This window comes from Cherax quadricarinatus, chromosome 15, assembly GCF_038502225.1.
Source record: "Cherax quadricarinatus isolate ZL_2023a chromosome 15, ASM3850222v1, whole genome shotgun sequence".
NCBI lineage: Eukaryota > Metazoa > Arthropoda > Malacostraca > Decapoda > Parastacidae > Cherax > Cherax quadricarinatus.
Genome location: NC_091306.1, coordinates 18,026,668 through 18,046,256, shown reverse-complemented (window position 1 = coordinate 18,046,256; position 19,589 = coordinate 18,026,668). Strand labels below are relative to the sequence as shown.

Below are 19,589 nucleotides of genomic sequence, written 5' to 3'. Positions count from 1 at the left end.
GGGCAACATTCTGTCACTTCGGATAAATTAAACGCCTGACATCCTTCCATCAAATTCAAATATGAATTGGAAACCGAAGGTTAACTCCATTTTCTTGTTGTTATCAACGTAGTTGATATAAATGTTAAGAAAACAGTAAATATAAGACACTTGAGCTCATACACTACTTCTCATGTCAAGTTAAAAAAAATCAGTAATACTGTCTATGGTCTTAACAGTTTCTTGTGTGTGTGTGTGTGTGTGTGTGTGTGTGTGTGTGTGTGTGTGTGAGCCAAATTATATAGATTATGAATTATCTAAAATACGTGATATTTTCAGAGCGCTAAATTAACTCCCAGTCTTACATCTAAAGACTTCATTAAATGTTTAATGTTGCCTTACAATAAAAAGCTGAAAGAAATCAAAGATTTGTGTAGCATACGGACACAATAACGCTATCAACATTGTCAAAAGTAAACCTAATGATAACGTTGACGTTAATGTGTTCTTCCTGCCTGGAAAGCAATGTCCAGAAAAAAAAAAATATTTGTGAGAGAAACTGGAAGATGTATAAACAAGTATTGTGTTTAAACACAAAAGTATTCCAGGAGGAAACACAAGCAGTGGTGTATGCTGACATATAACTTCATTGTGACCAACTGCTTACCGCTCAGTCAACAATCATCGTCACAAAAGGCTGGACAATAGAGTAAGCGCTGAGACCAATGGATCTCAAACTTTCCAGGGTCAGAACACTTAACGTCAGGTGTTACCCTCATGATCACATCACTCAAGATCAGGCAATACAGTTTCATATATTTTCACCTCATGGTGAAATTCTGAATGTATGTGTATATATATATAATATATATATATATATATATATATATATATATATATATATATATATATATATATATATATATATATATATATATATATATATATATATATATATATAATATCAGAGAGAGAGAGGGGGAGTGGGAGAGAGAGAGAGAGAGAGAGAGAGAGAGAGAGAGAGAGAGAGAGAGAGAGAGAGAGAGAGAGAGAGAGAGAGAGAGAGAGAGAGAGAGAGAGAGAGAGAGAGAGAGAGAGAGAGAGAGAGAGAGAGAGAGAGAGAGAGAGAGAGAGAGAGAGAGAGAGAGAGAGAGAGAGAGAGAGAGAGAGAATGTGTTTGTGAATGGTAGGGGAGGACCATAACTTTTAATATATGTATAACTTCCAAGTTTATGCATTTTAATCTAATCATTTTTGTCAAGGTTGCGCTCATTTAAAAAAAAAAAGAATAAAGGTTGTCACTTGCTTGTCATGGTTAATGCTAAACGTAACAAATGTTTGTCAAAACTGAGACCGAATTAAATATTTGCATGACTACCGGAGTTTAAATCATTGCTTGTTTGAAGGCGAAGTGAAACTAAACTGTTATCACGCAGTTCAAACACTAATATGAATAGCTTTGCCAATAGATAGTAAATTTAACCTTTTTCTGTCAAGGCTGATTAAATCTAACCTATTTTGTCAAGGGTAAGGTTAAATTAAACTTGTTTTGTCAAGGGTAAGGTTAAATTAAGCTTGTTTTGTCAAGGGTAAGGTTAAATTAAACCTGTTTTGTCAAGGGTAAGGTTAAATTAAACCTGTTTTGTTAAGGGTAAGGTTAAATTTACCCTGTTTTGGTCAAGTTTAAAATTAAATTTAACCTGTTTTATCAAAGGCTAAGGTTAAATTTAACAAGGAATGCAGAGCTCACTCAGCAATTGGTTGACCCCCGCCGGGTTGAGGATCGAACTGGGGTTTCTCATTATGGAGGGGAAGAGTAATTACCATGCCACGGACAGCTCTAAACCTGTAAGGCATACAGCGCTTGCTTTATTATTGCAATAAGAGAGTACCGCACCCTTCAACATGAGGACGTCTTGAACTTGTTCAAGAGCTCGTGATTCGTAGAACTGGAGCTCCCCTTCCCTTCCCCGGATTGAACCTGATTGATTTCCATTTCCCAGGCGGTGTGTGACTTCTGTGGGTTTAGGGCTTCCCCACGAATATAAATTGGATATCAGTAGTGGTCTTCTTCTGGTACCAGAGACAATGGTTCCAATAACGTATCACTGTGAATGAACATAACGTTATGTTGGTGCTAGAAGCCACTATCAGTGTGCAACACAACGAAATCTATATCGAGCGCCATTAATATATCAGTAGGTAGCAAGGCCAACGCTCTGGAAGTAGGTCGGGAGACAAACACACACACGCCAAGTGTCTTACCAACAAGTGCCTTTAACAAATGATAACTAACGCACACACACTTCTTTAACACTAGTGTAGTCTTCTGGTGTCTCACAAGCGGATTTCAAATTTCGCCCGGAGGTTACCTGGATAGGGAAGATAGGCTAGGTTACTGGACACCGTCAATTATTCTGTGAGTGACACAGTCATAAAGGCATTATTAGCCATTGTGGAGCGACCCTTTATGTGAACTAGGTGGTAGACTACGGCAGAAACATTTGAGGGGAAGGATGCGAAAAAAACGGAGTATTTTTTTTTTTACACTGGAGCCAATTGCATTTATTTGTTTAAGCAATTCCATTTTTTCCACTAAATTTCTACACTCTGTGGCAATGGGGCATAGTTCACTCCATCAAGTGAAGAGCTGGGTAGGTGTTGACCAACTTTTGGGTGGAGGAAAGACGAAGACGATTGTTAAAAAAACAATGGTCTTAGTATCGCTGGTACTGAGAGGCTGTAGGTAAGACACCTATGTACTGATTAACACATTTACTATAGAAAAAATTCGCCATGAATGACTTCTTCATAAGTCTCACGTAACGAAACGTATGTGTCTTTTACCTCTGTTGAAATCACTTGCTCGAGGTGTTATCCACCCCTGAGCCTTGCTTAGCCTACTGACTACTACCCACCATAACAGGCTAGCTCCTAGCCCAATATAATAATAGTAAATTATCTCCATAAACTAGATACGGAAAGAGAAGGGTAACTAAAACAAAAAAAAGATTCTGCCTTGAGCATCAAATAACGTTGCCCTGATATTGACATTTATACCCCCAATATGTGACACTCCATTTGCGATATTAACTCCATTCTTGGTCGTTTCAATACACAGGCATAACTGCCTTTACAGTGGTATCCTCACGTACAGATTAGCTTACCTAATTGCAGCAAATCCTTATTTATTTCGTAAAATGCTTCCAGACTTAGCTACAACGTGCTACAACCATACACGTCTATAGTATTCTAGACTCTTGTAAACTGCTGTGTGCTAAGATCTGGTGCTGCAGCGTTTATCTTCTCTCCACACACACTTTACACTGTTTATTCTCTATTGCAAATATCTGCCACATATACAGTAACCTAAACAAATACTGACAACTACCGTCTCGACTCTTCTGTTTCAGCAAATAACGCCAGTAGCTGTATGGGGGTTGTAATGCTGGTACCTGTATGGGGGTAGTAGCGCTGGTAGCTGTATGAGGGGGTAGTAGCGCTGGTAGCTGTATGGGGGGTATTAGCACTGGTAGCTGTATGGGGATAGTCGCGTTGGTACTTGTATGGGGGTAGTAGCGCTGGTAGCTGTATAGGGGTAGTAGCACTGGTAGCTGTAAGGGGGTAGTAGCGCTGGTGGCTGTATGAAGGGTAGTAGCACTGGCAGCTGCATGGGGGTAGTAGCGCGGGTGGGTGTATGGGGGTAGTAGCGCTGGTGGCTGTAGGGGAGGGGTAGTAGCGCTGGTGTCTGCATGGGGGTAGTAGCGCTGGTAGCTGTATGGGGGTAGTAGCGCTGGTAGCTGTATGAGGGTAGTAGCGCTGGTGGCTGTATGCGGGTAGTAGCGCTGGTAGCTGTATGGGGGTAGTAGAGCTGGTAGCTGTATGGGGGTAGTAGCGCTGGTAGCTGTATGAGGGTAGTAGCACTGGTGGCTGTATGCGGGTAGTAGCGCTGGTAGCTGTATGGGGGTAGTAGAGCTGGTAGCTGTATGGGGGTAGTAGCGCTGGTGGCTGTATGCGGGTAGTAGTGCTGGTAGCTGTATGGGGGTAGTAGCGCTGGTAGCTGTATGAGGGTAGTAGCGCTGGTGGCTGTATGTGGGTAGTAGCGCTGGTAGCTGTATGGGGTAGTAGCGCTGGTGGCTGTATGGAGTAGTAGCGCTGGTGGCTGTATGAGGATAGTAGCGCTGGTAGCTGTATGGGGTATTAGCGCTGGTGGCTGTATGAGGTAGTAGCGCTGGTGGCTGTAAAAGGGTAGTAGCGCTGGTGGCTGTATGTGGAAAGTAGCGCTGGTGGCTGTATGGGGATAGTAGCGCTGGTGGCTGTATGGGGGTAGTAGCGCTGGTGGCTGTATGGGGGTAGTAACGCTGGTGGGTGTACTGGGGGTAGGTGGTAGCACTGGTAGCTATATGGGGTAGTGGTGCCAGTAGCTGCATAGGGGGAGAGTGGCTTGCAGCTCTATGGGGGTAGTGGTGCCAGTAGCTGTATGGTGACGGGGGGGGGGGGAATAATGGCGCCAGAAAGTCGAAGAAAATGGAAATCAGAGGGAAGTTGTGGGGGAAAGGAAGTGGCGCCAGTGCTTCTTGGGAAGCAGTATTAAAGGGAGAGAACACTTGGGGGTACTGGCGCCACTTACACCCCTTCAACCACAACCATCAACATCATTTTCTGTGCTCGTGTCATAATTCCTGTACTGTATTCATATTTTTTTCCCTCTTTTATCATTCCCATCATTCCTTGTTTGCATTTTAGTTATTCTTTCTCATTCAGACTAAACATTTACGTGATCACATGAGTAGATAGTCATCCACACATAATTCTTCATCCACCTATCATCTATAATAGTCTATATGTCCATTCACTGTCATCCATTACTCATATTTGTCATTATTCATATCCACCAGGCAGATACAGAATATCAGTGACAGATGTAAAATAAAAAAAAAATAAAAGATAAGGTTTTGGTAAGCAAATATTAATAAAACAAATATAAAAATGCGAAGAACTGAATAATAACTTAAAATAATAATAATAAGACCTTTCACGTCTTGTATAGTATATAATACTCAACAAAACTTATCAAAGGAAACTCAAACAAATTTTAAATTTTCTGTTTCATGATGCGTTTCCATATTGGCTGGCTGCTGGTGCTGTTGTGCACTCCACATCCACATCCACATCCACATCCACACCCACATCCATACCCACATCCATACCCACATCCATATACACACACACTTACCCATCCATTCCCCCTTCCCCTCACAGTCCTCAATACATTTACATCAATCACACCTATTTTTCATACCCACCTAGAACCAAACCCACAACCTTCACCACATTTATACATCCCCTCACACACATTCTGCCACCCACTCCCACACCAACGCCCACTCCATTCCACCACCAGGCACGCCTACACCACCACTACCCACCTCCTTATTAAGCTTGAGATTGGAGACTCCGTGTTTGCTCCTGTAATGATTGACTTTCTTATGGACTCCCTTAGCGAAGTCATCGTCGTCGTCACTGGAGTCACCGTCGTCAGTCTTGCCACTCCTCAGCTTGATCCTGAAGCCGCTCTTGCTAGACTTGCCTGTCTCCTGCAGCGGGCGCGGGGGAGAGATTAGTGAGGCGGGGAGAACCCGAGGGGAGGGAGGAAAGGTGGGAGAAAGGAAGGAAGGAAGGAAGGAAGTAAGGGGTAGGAGGACTGAAGGAGTGGAGGTAATAAGAAAGGAATAAGAGGAAGTGATGGGAGGGTGAGGCGAGTGGAAGAGAGGTAGGGTCTGGAGGTAGAAAGATGAGGGAAGTAGAACGGAAGGGAGGGTGGAAAGAAGGAAAATGTTGGTGGGTAGAAAGGAGGAGGTCACAGGTGATTCTATGTAATGTAATGTATATACAATTTCTCTTGTATTTACATTTTCTATTATTTCCTTCTGTGCTTTGTTTAACACTAAGGATTGTTTTTATACATTTCCACCCTTATAGCAACACATCACTACTACAAACATAACCACCATCAAACTCCTCGTCACCACCACCATCATTACTACCAACACCCCGGTACACCCAGGATATCCTTCTCACATTATTACGTGCCACCCTTCCCCACTGGATGTGCTGTCACCCTGCTAGGTGGCTCCAGGGGACACCCTGCTGGTGCTGGGACCATACAACCTCACCTTGGCGCTGGCTCCAGAGGACTTGGCTCGGTCTGGTGACGGTGACGAGGACGAAGAGGACGACTTACGATGACCTTTCCGCGATGTCTTGGGGTCTGCAAGACCAAAAACACAAACTTAGGTGCCTCGCCTCTTTATACACTTGTGCTTGCAGAGACTGAGCCATAGCTGTTGGGCCTATCTTTGCAATTATCCAGAGAGGCTCATTCCCCGCTATCTTTTTTTGGGGGAGGCTGTCATATCTAATTCTCAATCTATGAACTGCGTTGGCTTTCCTTTAATCCTTCCAAATGTATTCCTTTTACTCGCTACCTTCTAGTTTCTAGTTGTGCCTAATCGTTATGATGACGTCCCAATCAACTTAGAGAGAGAGAGAGAGAGTGATACAGACCGTTAATAGCGGCGGCCATCTCAGTGGTTGAGTAAGGGTCCAGGGCCTTAGTAGTGGTCTTGGTGGTCTTGGTCACGTTCCCATCACTGTCCTCCTTGGTGACCACCTCCACTGTCTCCTCGTAGCGCTGCAACACATTAACGTAACATCATAAACACAACATAACATCAGCGTCACCTCAGTCACACGACACTAACACCGGTAACACCTCAATTAGACATCACTGGCTCCGGTATTACCTCAATCACACAAATCAGAGAAGCCGGAAAAATAAGCAATGGTTTCTCTTTTGACGAGGAAGTCAAAAAGGTAACATTTTTTTTTCCTAGGTATAACTAAGATACGTATAATACCAGAAATGCCGTTTTAGCCGGTCTGTCGTTACACTGGTATTACCTACTCCTAGAAATACTAATCTGGAATTAATGATAATCTACCCAATCATACCCAACCTAATTAACGTATGTGTGGATATTAGCTTAACAAGTTACCAAAAAAATAACTCCACTTATATGATGAAAAAGTTACATGTAATTCTACTTAAATACATCTGAGATGTAGCTACATCCGAGATACCGAGATACAAGTCATTTAAACAAAGTATAGAGGTTTTAAATAGTAAAAGGCAGTAAGATATATCTACTAATAACTCTTTAAGAAAGGCATACAAAACATGCTCTGGGTGCCGAGAGACATGAGAGGGAGAAATCAATGTTACATTCCGCAGACTAACAAGCACACACTTGTGAAACACACCTCTGAAGTGATACAAAATGTGAGTACAACTAAACGATAAAAATGGCATTATTTACAACGAAATACTTTAAAGACTTGAGTGGTATGGGGACTGCAAAAATTACAAAGCAATTTGAGTAAAAGGTCCCTAAGGGCTCTGCCCAATAAAAACATTCGCACGTACAATCTGAAACACTCAATTTCTCAATAAAAATCAGCAGCATAAATAATATCATGAAGGTAGGGGGAAGAGGGGAAGGAAAGGAGACATAAAAAGAGCCAGCCAAATGCCACTTCAAGGTGACTGTGATATATACACACTAGTACAAGTTGACATCAGCTAACTATCTGGCCCAGTTTGTCCTTCATGACGGGAGTTCTTACTGTTCAATGTATATTGGTATCAACATTCTTATTAGACAGAAACCGGGACGCAATTAGCAAAGGAATAGTCTCCACAACTTCTTGTGCTTCATAAAAAGTTATACAAATCTTACGAAATACGGACATGAGTAATGGCATTATATTCGTACCGCACTGCATGACTGTGACGGTGAAGTGACCAGAATCCTGATCCTGTTTCAAACCGACGTAATACCGCGTGGGCGGTGTTTGCTCATACAGTGGTGAGCTGTCACTTAGTACTGAGCGCCAGACGTGACCACAGGTAAAACTGTTGATGAAACACCGTAAGTGTTTGGTACTGGTCACCAGCGCCGTGACTCGCTTAACAGGACACGAGGTCCGTCTGAGCGCATCAAGGTTGTTGTCGATCCGCGGAATGTGAAATCGATAAGTGTTAACATTTCTAACCAGCAATGGAGGTTTTGGCTACACAGGCACAGCGACACTACGTGTGGTACAAGAGGAAATAGAACGGTGAAAGCAATAATTCATGTTTGGTGTACAGAATAAACCAATAATGCTAATGAATGGGATAGCTTTAGCGTGGTTCCGGTGGTGGCGGGGCTGGGAGGAAACGAGGAGTGAATGAGCGTAAGTGGGTGAGCAAGTGAGGTGTGGATCGGAGGTAATCCAGCAACACAGAGCTCCCCCACATGTCCACACACACGCACCACCCTCCACATAACCACGATACACCCACAGCGGTACAACTCACCGCCCCATCATAATTAAGTCACTCCCATTATAACTGACCTAAGTCTATTACATCCACTACAATACATTGACACCCACCACCAGCTCTTGTGTATCCAACCATTTCACATTATGACACCATTAAAAAATTATACTGAAGCCGACACTAGACAGCTGAACCCTGTGTAACCTTAATCATGCTACACTATTATTATAATATTCATGGGGTAGCGCTAAACCCATAAGTGTCATATAGTACCTTCCCGCTCAAATTTAAATGCGCCAATAATATTCTCGAAAATCTCCAAGTTCACGGGGATGAAAATAGTGAAGAAAAAAATCTCATTATACATAGAACGCTAGTAAGAGATATAACTTAATGGTAATAACTATGACCATAATTTTTAAAGGGGTGGACCGGTAAGCCAGCGGAAGGCCTCGGTCAGATGACCAGAAACTCCAATGGTGGGTCATTACGTGACTAAGACCCTTACCTAACCTAATATTGTGCTAATTTATGTAACTGGCTAAATCATGCTTTAAACGTCCTCAACCACATTTTGGGCGACGCGTTATCTACGCTCTTGTAGTGGGAATTGTGGAAAGTAACGTGAGAACTGAAAGGGTAATTTTGTTGGCCTCATCAGTTAATGGTCAGAGTTACATACCTGACCCATGTGTACGTATAGCATGTCCACGGACCCGCGGATTACGCTGATTACCATAAATTAGAATAATTAGAATGATTACTACAAATCCGAATGATTAGAATGATTATTACATATAAGAATGATTACTAGATTAAAATTATTTCCAGAGATCAGAATAAAACCATCGTTTCCTTGGCTGACTACATCAGGGATCACTCGTTGATTTTGCCATAGCAGTAAGTGCCAGTCATCACTCACAAGACTTACAGGAACCTCACAGTATTATCGCCCGGCTCAAATCTCACCGACCACCCGTCATCGGGATCAACAAGTCTTATCACTCAGGTGTTTCTTAATGGTAAAGTGGTATTTCCCGGATTTCTGGTAACTTGGTAATCTTATTTTACGATTTTCATGGAGTCTGATAAGAACGTTTTATGAATCTGATCTCAGATTCATAGGTTAAAATAAACCCATCCTTACCATCGTTTTCTTTGGTATATATACAGCCAAATCATGATCTGAAATTCATAAAAAGTTCTTATCAGACTCCATGAAAATCGTAAAATAAGATTAGCCAGTCACCAGATATCCGGTACATACTACTTTACCATTAAAACACGCCTGAGTGATAAGATCTGTTGATCCCGATGACAGGTGATCGGTGATGCAAAGCGTGTGAGGTAAGTACAGGGAAGCAGCGTGATATCAAATAACTTCTTATATACAGTTATAAATGTATAAAATCAATTACCTATAGTTAATAACACTCAATTCATGATTAAAGTTAAGGCGCACCTAACGAACGAAACTTGTATAACATTTGAGACACCCGTGCAGGTTAATAAATGATACAAGGAACGAAAATTTCCTATATAAATAATAAATAATCGATAAATTAATGAATCCAAAAGAACTGGCCCTGAGACACGTTGTATGCAGACTACGTCAAGCACTGACGAGGTAGACTGTAGGGAAGAGCAGCTGTCGTAGTGACTAGAACAACTGTGATACTATATAAAATCTGACATAATGAGATTACAAGTCTTTGAACTTAGTCGCCGTCAATATTGTTACACGAATGAAATTAATGGGCCGACTGATAATACCAAAGCAGCCGATGAAGTAGCGGTCGGCCCTAATGTCAAGTATCAGAGGACACAAAGCTCCCTAATCTAGCTTCACCTAAGTACATTCGTCAAAAAAAAAAAAAAATAACGAAGACACCTTTAAGTGTGTGTAGTCCCGGCCATATTGATTTCATCGCTCGAAGTTCACAATCAACTACAGAAATCATCTTCCAAATTATTGCATGAACATAAGAGTATAACTCATCGATCATCCAGGGCCCCCAGAGTCACCGTTGCTCAACCTGACTGAGGCATTTAGCAACAACCCTTGATTAAGGGTTGGAGGATCGAGCCTCCACTACTACTTGCGTTGAGTAACCCACACGGGTTTAGCGCTTTACAATAAAATATAATTTTAATAAATACTAATAATAATTATTATTATTAATCAATATAAGTGATCAGCAAACTTTATATCATTCAAAAACAAATTCTCGTATTCAAACTAGGAATTAAAAATAAAAATAAAAAATTTATCTGTAAACAAATTATACCTGTGTCCTACTACTACTGTGTTAAACTTTACAATTAAAACACTTTATACACACCTATAATTATAATAATATTGAAAACTTACAATAAAAACTGGTGTTTCCTGTAGCCCTGCCCATCCACACGCAGCTTATCGTCATTTGCTGTCAACGCCCTGTCATCTGTCTCTCATATTTCAGAGTTAAAAGTTATAATGAAGCGTGTTTTCAGACATGCAGGAATTCTAACATAACATTTGGAGTGAAAGTTCAAGGTCGAGGTCTGCATGTATCCCAGCGGTCTTCCATCATCAAGGTCGAGTTCTGTACGTATCAGTATCTTCCAGGATCAAGGTCGAGGTCTGCATGTATCCTAGCGATCTTCTAGGATCCAGATCAAGACCTACACATATCCTAGCTGTCTTCCAGGATCAAGTCCTACACATATCCTAGCGGTCTTCCAGGATCAAGACCTACACATATCCTAGTGGTCTTCCAGGACTAAGACCTAAGCATATCCTAGCAGTCTTCCAGGATCAAGACTTACACATATCCTAGCGGTCTTCTAGGACCAAGACCTACATATATCCTAGCGGTCTTCCAGGATCAAGACCTACACATATCCTAGCGGTCTTCCATGGTCAAGACCTACACATATCCTAGCGGTCTTCCAGGACTAAGACCTAAGCATATCCTAGCGGTCTTCCAGGACCAACACCTACACATATCCTAGCGGTCTTCCAGGATCAAAACCTACACATATCCTAACGGTCTTCCAGGATCAAGACCTACACATATCCTAGCGGTCTTCCAGGATCAAGACCTACACATATCCTAGCGGTCTTCCAGGACTAAGACCTAAGCATATCCTAGCGGTCTTCCAGCATCAAGACCTACACATATCCTAACGGTTTTCCAGGATCAAGACCTACACATATCCTAACGGTCTTCCAGGATCAAGACTTACAAATATCCTAGCGGTCTTCCAGGACCAAGACCTACATATACCGTAGCGGTCTTCCAGGATCAAAGCGAAGTCTGCACGTGTACCAGTGGTCTCTCATGGTCGATAAATGTGTCTAAACCACAGATCAGGTAAAGTAGGGATTGTTAATGTTGGCATGAGGTGCTGCTAGTGCTGGTGTGAGGCGTTACTGTGAGGTGCTAGTGCTGGTGTGAGGTGTTACTGTGAGGTGCTAGTTCTGGTGTGAGGTGTTATTAGTGCTGGTGTGAGTGTCAGTACTTGTGTGAGGTGTTAGTGTTTGTATGAGGTGTTAGTGCTGGCGTAAAGTATTGCTAGTGCTGGTGTAAGGTAATGTTATATATATATATATATATATATATATATATATATATATATATATATATATATATATATATATATATATATATATATATATATATATATAATATATATATATATATATATATATATATATATATATATATTATGTAATAAAATATACCTATTGGTAAAAAAGAATGAAAAGATAGGGTGGTAGGGGAAGTGGAATATTCAAACGGCTTCAGGAAGAAATCCAAATATTCTTCCTTGAAGCCTTTTTATCCACTTCTCCGAGGCCATGGGTCCCACAATTTACACCAGAGGTGGACCCCATCCATTATATGTATGTCATATATATATATATATATATATATATATATATATATATATATATATATATATATATATATATATATATATATGTCGTGCCGAATAGGCAGAACTTGCGATCTTGGCTTAAATAGCAACGTTCATCTTGCCATATAGGACAAGCGAAAATTTGTGTATGCAATAATTTCCCCAAAATTATTCTGAACCTAACGAAAAAAATATATTTCACTGTGTTTGTTTAGTATTAAATTATTGTAAACAAATCTAAAATATATTTAGTTGGGTTAGGCTAAAACAAATTGTTCTTGTTATAATAAGGTTAGGTAAGTTTTCTAAGATTCTTCTGGTGGAAAATTAAAAATTTTTACTTTAAAATTAATGAAAAAATATATCTTTAAACGTATAGGAATTTTTTTTAGAAAGGACTTAATTTTAAATGAGTTCTTGCTAATTGACCAGTTTTACATATTCGGCACGACATATATATATATATATATATATATATATATATATATATATATATATATATATATATATATATATATATATATATATATATATATATATATATATATATATATATGACATAGACATATATATATGTCTATGACAGAAATGGGGAAGAGAAATAGAATGGGAGCGAGTACTGTGCGTCGTGGAACAGAGCTTTTTACTGTTTACTATTACTCTTTGTGTTCTGTTTGTCAGGAAGTTGTAGATCTATCTACCAACTTTTCCCGTTATTCCTTTATCACGCATTTTGTGTGCTATTACACCATGGTCACACTTGTCGAAAGCTTTTGCAAAGTCTGTGTATACTACATCTGTATTTTGCTTACCCTCTACAGCATCCAGGACCTTGTCATAGTGGTCCAGTAGTTGGGACAGGCAGTAGCGACCTGCTCTAAGCCCGTGTTGCTATGGGCTGTGTAATTGATGGGTATCTAAGTGGTTGGCGATCTCGCTTCTTAGAACCCTCTCAAAGATTTTTATAATATGGGATGTTAGTGTTATCGGTCTGTAGTTCTTTGCAATTGCTTTACTGCCACCTTTGTGGAGTGGGGCTATGTCTGTTGTTTTTAGTGTGTGTGGGATGACCCCTGTGTCCATGCTCCCTCTCCATAAAATGCTGAAGGCACACTATAGGGGCTTCTTGCAATTCTTGATGAACACGGAGTTCCACGAGTCTGGGCCTAGGGCAGAGTGCATGGGCGTGTCATTAATTGCCTCTTCAAAGTCTTGTGGAGTCAGAATAACATCCTATTTTTGAGATGACCAAATTTTGAGTTTCGTTCATAAAGAATTCATTTGGATTGTCGACCCTTAGTCTGCGCAGTGGCTCGCTGAACACTGAGTCATATTAGGACTTTAGTATCTCACTCATTTCTTGGCTGTCATCTGTGTATGTCCCATCCCGCCTAAGCAGGGGCCCAATGTTGGATGTTGTTTTTCCCTTACACACAAAGTAATATTAAACAGAGTAAAGTCTGAGGCAGCTATGATGAAAAGGTCTGTTCCACAAGGCACAGTACTCGCTCCCATTCTATTCCTCATCTTCATATCTGACATAGACAGATGTAAGCCATAGCTCCGGACTGCCATGACAGTGACCTCCATCGAAGACACTGCAAGACTCCAAGCGGACATAAACCAAATCTTCAAATGGGCCACTCAAAACAATATGAAGTTCAATGAAGAGAAATTTCAACTACTCAGATATGGAAAACTTGAGGAAATTAAAACTGTATCAGAGTATACGACAAATTCTAACCTTACAATAGAGCGAAAAAGTAATGTGAAGGACCTGGGAGTGATAATGTCAGAGGATCTCGCCTTCAAAGACCACAACAATGTATCAACCGCATCTGCTAGGAAAATGATAGGATGGATAATGAGAACCTTCAAAACTAGGGACGCTAAGCCCATGATGATTCTCTTCAAATCGCTTGTTCTCTTTAGGCTGGAATACTGTTGTACACTAACTGCCCCCTTCAAGGCAGGCGAAATTGCTGACCTGGAGAGTGTACAAAGAAATTCACGGCAGACATAAGTACGATAAGGCACCTAAATTACTGGGAATAGTTGAAGACCCTTGATCTGTATTCCCTAGAGCGCAGTTGAGAGAGATACATGAAAATATAGACTTGGAAAATCCTAGAGGGATTAGTACCAAACTTGCACACGAAAATCACTCCCTATGAAAGCAAAAGACTAGGCAGGAGATGCAACATTCCCCCAATGAAAAGCAGGGGCGCCATGAGTACACTGAGAGATAACACAATAAGTGTACGGGGCCCAAGACTGTTCAACTGCCTCCCAGCATACATAAGGGGGATTACCAAAAGACCCCTGGCTGTCTTCACTAAGGCACTGGACAGGCACCTAAAGTCAGTACCTGACCAACCGGGCTGTGGTTCGTAGGTCAGTTTGCAGCAACAGCCTAGTTGATCAGACTTTGATCCACCACGAGGCCTGGTCTCAGACCCCCGAAACCCTCTCCAGGCACACAAGTTCAAGTCAACACTGTTGTTTGTTCTGGATCTGATGATAACTTAAAACAAGGGAGGGTAGGCAGTTTTTATGGCGAATTATCAGAATATAACCCAAGTAAATTATCAGTTTCCCTGAAGCAAGATGCAATTTACAATAACCAAGGTATTACGCCAACCGTAATTATAAATAATAGCATGGAATTTGTGTAGTGAGTGCAAAATATAGAAATAATTATAATTACCGTGGCCAAGAAACGACCAAATAAAAGGAGAGATTGTTCAGTGATTACATAAAGAAAAACATTATATGGTAGTGAAGCTGTGGCTCAGGAGATGACAAGTATCCTTCTGTATAAAGAACTTTGTTAGGTTAATGGGGTTTAAAGCCTATCAACTACCCGAGGGTCATTAAGGCTGCATGTCACCTGTTTACTGTCAGTCAAGAACACTTTAATCCATAAAATAAGGATTAAACTCTCAGGGTATATACACTGAGAATTCGACACTTCTTGTATATATTGTTGTAGAGAACTTGCCGACTTGGCTTATATAGCAACGATTATTTTGCCAAAAATGGCAAAAACAAATAATTTTGGCTATAGTTCTGTGTTAATCAGTCGAAACATCACAAAATTATTATATTCATTAATGTTAAGTAATAATAATTATAGTTAGGCTCACTTTAGATATATCAGGTATGATCAAGCTATACTGCGTAAATCCTAGGTTTGGCTGCTAAATTAATTTTGGCGAAAAATCAACTATCTGTTCATGTTGATTTCGTGAATATATCCACCAATACATGACAAAAAATATAGAAACCTATTTAAGAAAATTCGGCTTGTTTGACTGCAATGGCTGAAGAGCACGACACAAACAATGCCGTACGCTCAGATATAAGTTGACGTATTTTATTGTGTCGTACACAACATGTTTATGTAATACCATTTAAACTGTCATTACTATGCAATTTCAGCATGTACACTTTACCGTGCATCCTCATTGGACACGCTACTCCATACACTCACTATCACACTATACCGATTTGAGGCCTGAAAACGAACTGCAATGGGCGGGAGCTCAGGGAAGAGACGGGGAAAGGGAAGGTAAGGAAGAGTACTGATAAAAGGCGCTGAAGCTCTGACAGAGCATCTCATCACACCGTCGTCAAGTCGGGAAAGTTTAGACGTTTGTCACCAGACTGGTCTATGAGCTAAGGGACCTGAACAACGAGAAAAGGTTAAATGAGCTGCTCTTCACGTAGGTGGAAGTGCAGGGAAGACATGGTCAAGATGTAAAAAATGCTCAGGGAAACTAGCACGGTGGGCAAGTCGAGACCATGGGAAAAAACAGAATAACAGGGCACAGATGAAAAGTGATCACTCATACGAACCACAGACACTCGTTTATGGATCTACAGGTAGACGTAGTTAATTTTTTTCTGTTCACCATCACTATCATACTATTATGTTCCTTGAGCCATCTTTCACATGCACAATACACCACACCATGGTGTTGTATGAAGTATGTACCATCAAACACAAAAAATACTGCACTGCGGAACAGTATACACCATATACCATCAAAGACACTGTACTTCACAGTGGAACTACGTACCGTGCCATTCTTGGTGAAGGTGCGTGTGGTTGTCTCCGTCTTCGTCTTGCCCATCCTGTAGGGGACGCAGAAGTTAACAATTAGCAAGTCACAAAATTGAAAACCCTCACATCGAGGCACTGTTCTGGCTGCAAGAGATTTCCAACACAGATGCAGCGTTCCTAACTCCAAAAACTAGCCTTGTCACACTTTAAATTATAACCTGACGGTATTAACTTTAAAGGAAACAGTGACCATCTCTACGGGATGATGTGACCCGATGCTTGGAGCTACCTACTGGGCACTTAAAGCCCCACACTCGCGCGACGTGCTCAGAGTCTGAGATTATTACACTCTAAGACTCCCACCCGGGCCTTGGTCATGCAGAAACCTCAATATTCGCGAACTTTCAGATCAACGAAGCATACATATTTATTACTTGTCACCAGCTGACCAGAGGAAGCGATGTACATTCATAGGCACACCGGAAGGTTTTTTATTTTTTTTATCACACTGGCCGACTCCCACCAAGGCAGGGTGGCCCGAAAAAGAAAAACTTTCACCATCATTCACTCCATCACTGTCTTGCCAGAAGGGTGCTTTACACTACAGTTTTTAAACTGCAACATTAACACCCCTCCTTCAGAGTGCAGGCACTGTACTTCCCATCTCCAGGACTCAAGTCCGGCCTGCCGGTTTCCCTGAACCCCTTCATAAATGATACTTTGCTCACACTCCAACAGCACGTCAAGTATTAAAAACCATGTGTCTCCATTCACTCCTATCAAACACGCTCACGCATGCCTGCCGGAGGTCTCGTCCTAAATATGGTCGATGCTCCAGTACCCCTGAGGTAGTGTAAACGGTATACAAATAGGTATGATAAGGCTAGTAAAACATTAACTAACACTTATTTATGGAAAATGACGCTGTAAACTCAGCTGCCTTAGATTTTCTTTCCTTAGCAATAACAACAACGTTTATAAAATCCTAATAAAAACGCTGTCAAAGAACTATTTTTTTGTGGATTTTTTTTTCACGTAGATGAATGAGATGCGCAGTTGGTAGACCTTGAGTAGACAGAGACGTTCGTCTTGACTAACTACATTACTTTTGAGAACATCAGGTGGCGCTCATGTCGAACAGATTTTAGCTACTATCCATATCATATGTACTGACAATTATCTCGTGTGAAACAAAAGCACATACAATACCTAACATCTACCACAACGGATTTAAACAAAAACCATGCTTTCTGTCTGTGTACTAAAAAGGTGTTTTTACCTTCATTATTAAGGTTCCTTAATAATGGTTTAGTCATTTGCAAGTATAGTAACCTGGATGTTCAGTAACCATTGATGACCAGATCAGGTGGGGTCTTGACCAGGTGGATGTGGCCTTGCTGACCAAATCTGTGATATCTCAAGGAAATATTTTCCTTTCTTTTTACCTTTTCCTCTTAAGATACCTTATCTAACACATGTGCTAAGCTGCAACAACATAAATATATGAAAATTATTAAATACAGCTGATTTGTTACAGTAAATCTTACATTATATTAATAACTGCATTCTTCATTAGTATTGATATAGACAGGATGTTAATTGGTGCAGCATGCAGTATGATCAGCATGCAGTGTGATCAGCATGCATCCCCTGACCTGTTCAACTGTAAGTATCCTTTAATTAGCAGTTAGTATTCTGCGAGCAAATTTCACTGCATACAAGATATATAACTGGCAGGGTTAATAAGTGCTCAATTACTTATACTTGAAGTACAGATGGAGCTATACTGTGCTGAAAGGAAGGGGCACTTGGAGACACGGCGAGGAAAGGGTCACTTTGGAGACACCGAGGGGAGGCAGGGGCACTTGGAGACACAGAGACCACACAACTACTACTGCCACATTGCTTCGACATCCCAGCAACTCCGCACTGCGCAACACCCCCTCCCCCTCCCTCCACTATTCACTCCATATGTATACTCTTAGATTTACATGATGGAGCTTTAAAGAATCCTTGTGGTGCGCTTTCACCGGATGGTGAGATACTCCGGACAGTAAGGATGAACTACGTGAAGGCGGGAGGAATAAGAACTTCCTGCGATGATGCGCGTTGCTGTTCTATGAGAGCACAGAATACACACTATACTCATCTCGTTGTGATGTATATCACACCCATATCACCTTACGTCAGTTAAGTTTGTTTTCAAAGTTCTATGAGAAATATATTAAATTGGAGTAATGAAGCAACTGAGTCAAATCTTCATTTTTAAAATGCTTAAGTTGGAGAAGAAAATGAGTTAGTGCGAGTTTTGTATTTCATTTACATTTACTAAGATTCGTCAGATGAGATGAATGCTGAGAGTCTCTGAAAGGGTCAGGTGGTGCCGCAGCCTCCTACAGTCTACCCGCAATGAAAAGGCTGTGAAAGGTTGTGATGGATGGCTCCCTTTGAAGTGGTCAGACACCTATACAGCGACGACTAGAAGTAATTCACCGCAAAGATCACAGGAACGCTGGGTCCGACCAGACTTAAGTGGGTCGCCCTACGTGCATTAAGTTCGTGGACACTTCTCTGGCTTTCCAGCGCAATCTGGTAATGATTCAGGATGGACTGAAACAAATATCGGTTATCATACCACGGGTGGGGATAGAACCCGCGATCTGAGTCTCAAAACTCCAGACCGTCGCGTTAGCCACTGGACCAGCTAGTCCAGTGGCTAACGCGACGGTCTGGATTATTATTATTATAATCAAGGGGGAAGCGCTAAACCCAGAGGATTATACAGCGCCTGGGGGGAAGGGATGTGGCAGGCATTCAGGCTTAATTCGGGAAACTGGAGCACAGATCCAATTCCCTAAATCAAGAGCCCCTCACCAACATCAAGGAACCTTCCTTGAGGGGCGACGGTCCGGAGTTTTGACTTTCTGATCGCGGGTTCTATCCCCGCCCGCGGTATGGTTTGTTTGCAATCGTGTCATTACGATTTCGTGAGTCATCGGTTATCAATTACAAGTTGTAGATCAGTTGTAAATTATTACCGCCATAGTACTGTTAATTTTATTTTCCCATGGATTTATATTAAAAAATGAGGGCCCTAAACTTTATTACTCCCCCCCCCCCCATTCAAATGTGAAGTGTTCATATCTCCAGTTGTTACTATTTATACACTTCTTTCTATTAGTATTTCTCTAATTCCAACATTCTTGTATCACTAATGCTATTCCAGTTCCTTCAGTTACCTGATTACCTGTG

At 41.1% G+C, this 19,589-nt stretch overlaps 1 protein-coding gene across 3 annotated transcripts in view; it reads right to left on the bottom strand.

The window, feature by feature from the left end:
• The window catches only part of LOC128692161 (uncharacterized), a 138,036-nt gene that overhangs the window by 30,569 nt on the left and 87,878 nt on the right, over positions 1–19,589 (bottom strand). For all 3 annotated transcript variants that reach the window (XM_070085187.1, XM_070085188.1, XM_070085189.1), the window contains 4 exons: positions 16,354–16,408; positions 6,547–6,673; positions 6,156–6,250; positions 5,409–5,576 (listed from right to left, as the gene is read on the bottom strand). In XM_070085187.1, coding sequence (XP_069941288.1) covers positions 5,409–5,576; positions 6,156–6,250; positions 6,547–6,673; positions 16,354–16,408 — 445 coding nt within the window. The remainder of the gene's footprint in view (positions 1–5,408; positions 5,577–6,155; positions 6,251–6,546; positions 6,674–16,353; positions 16,409–19,589) is intronic.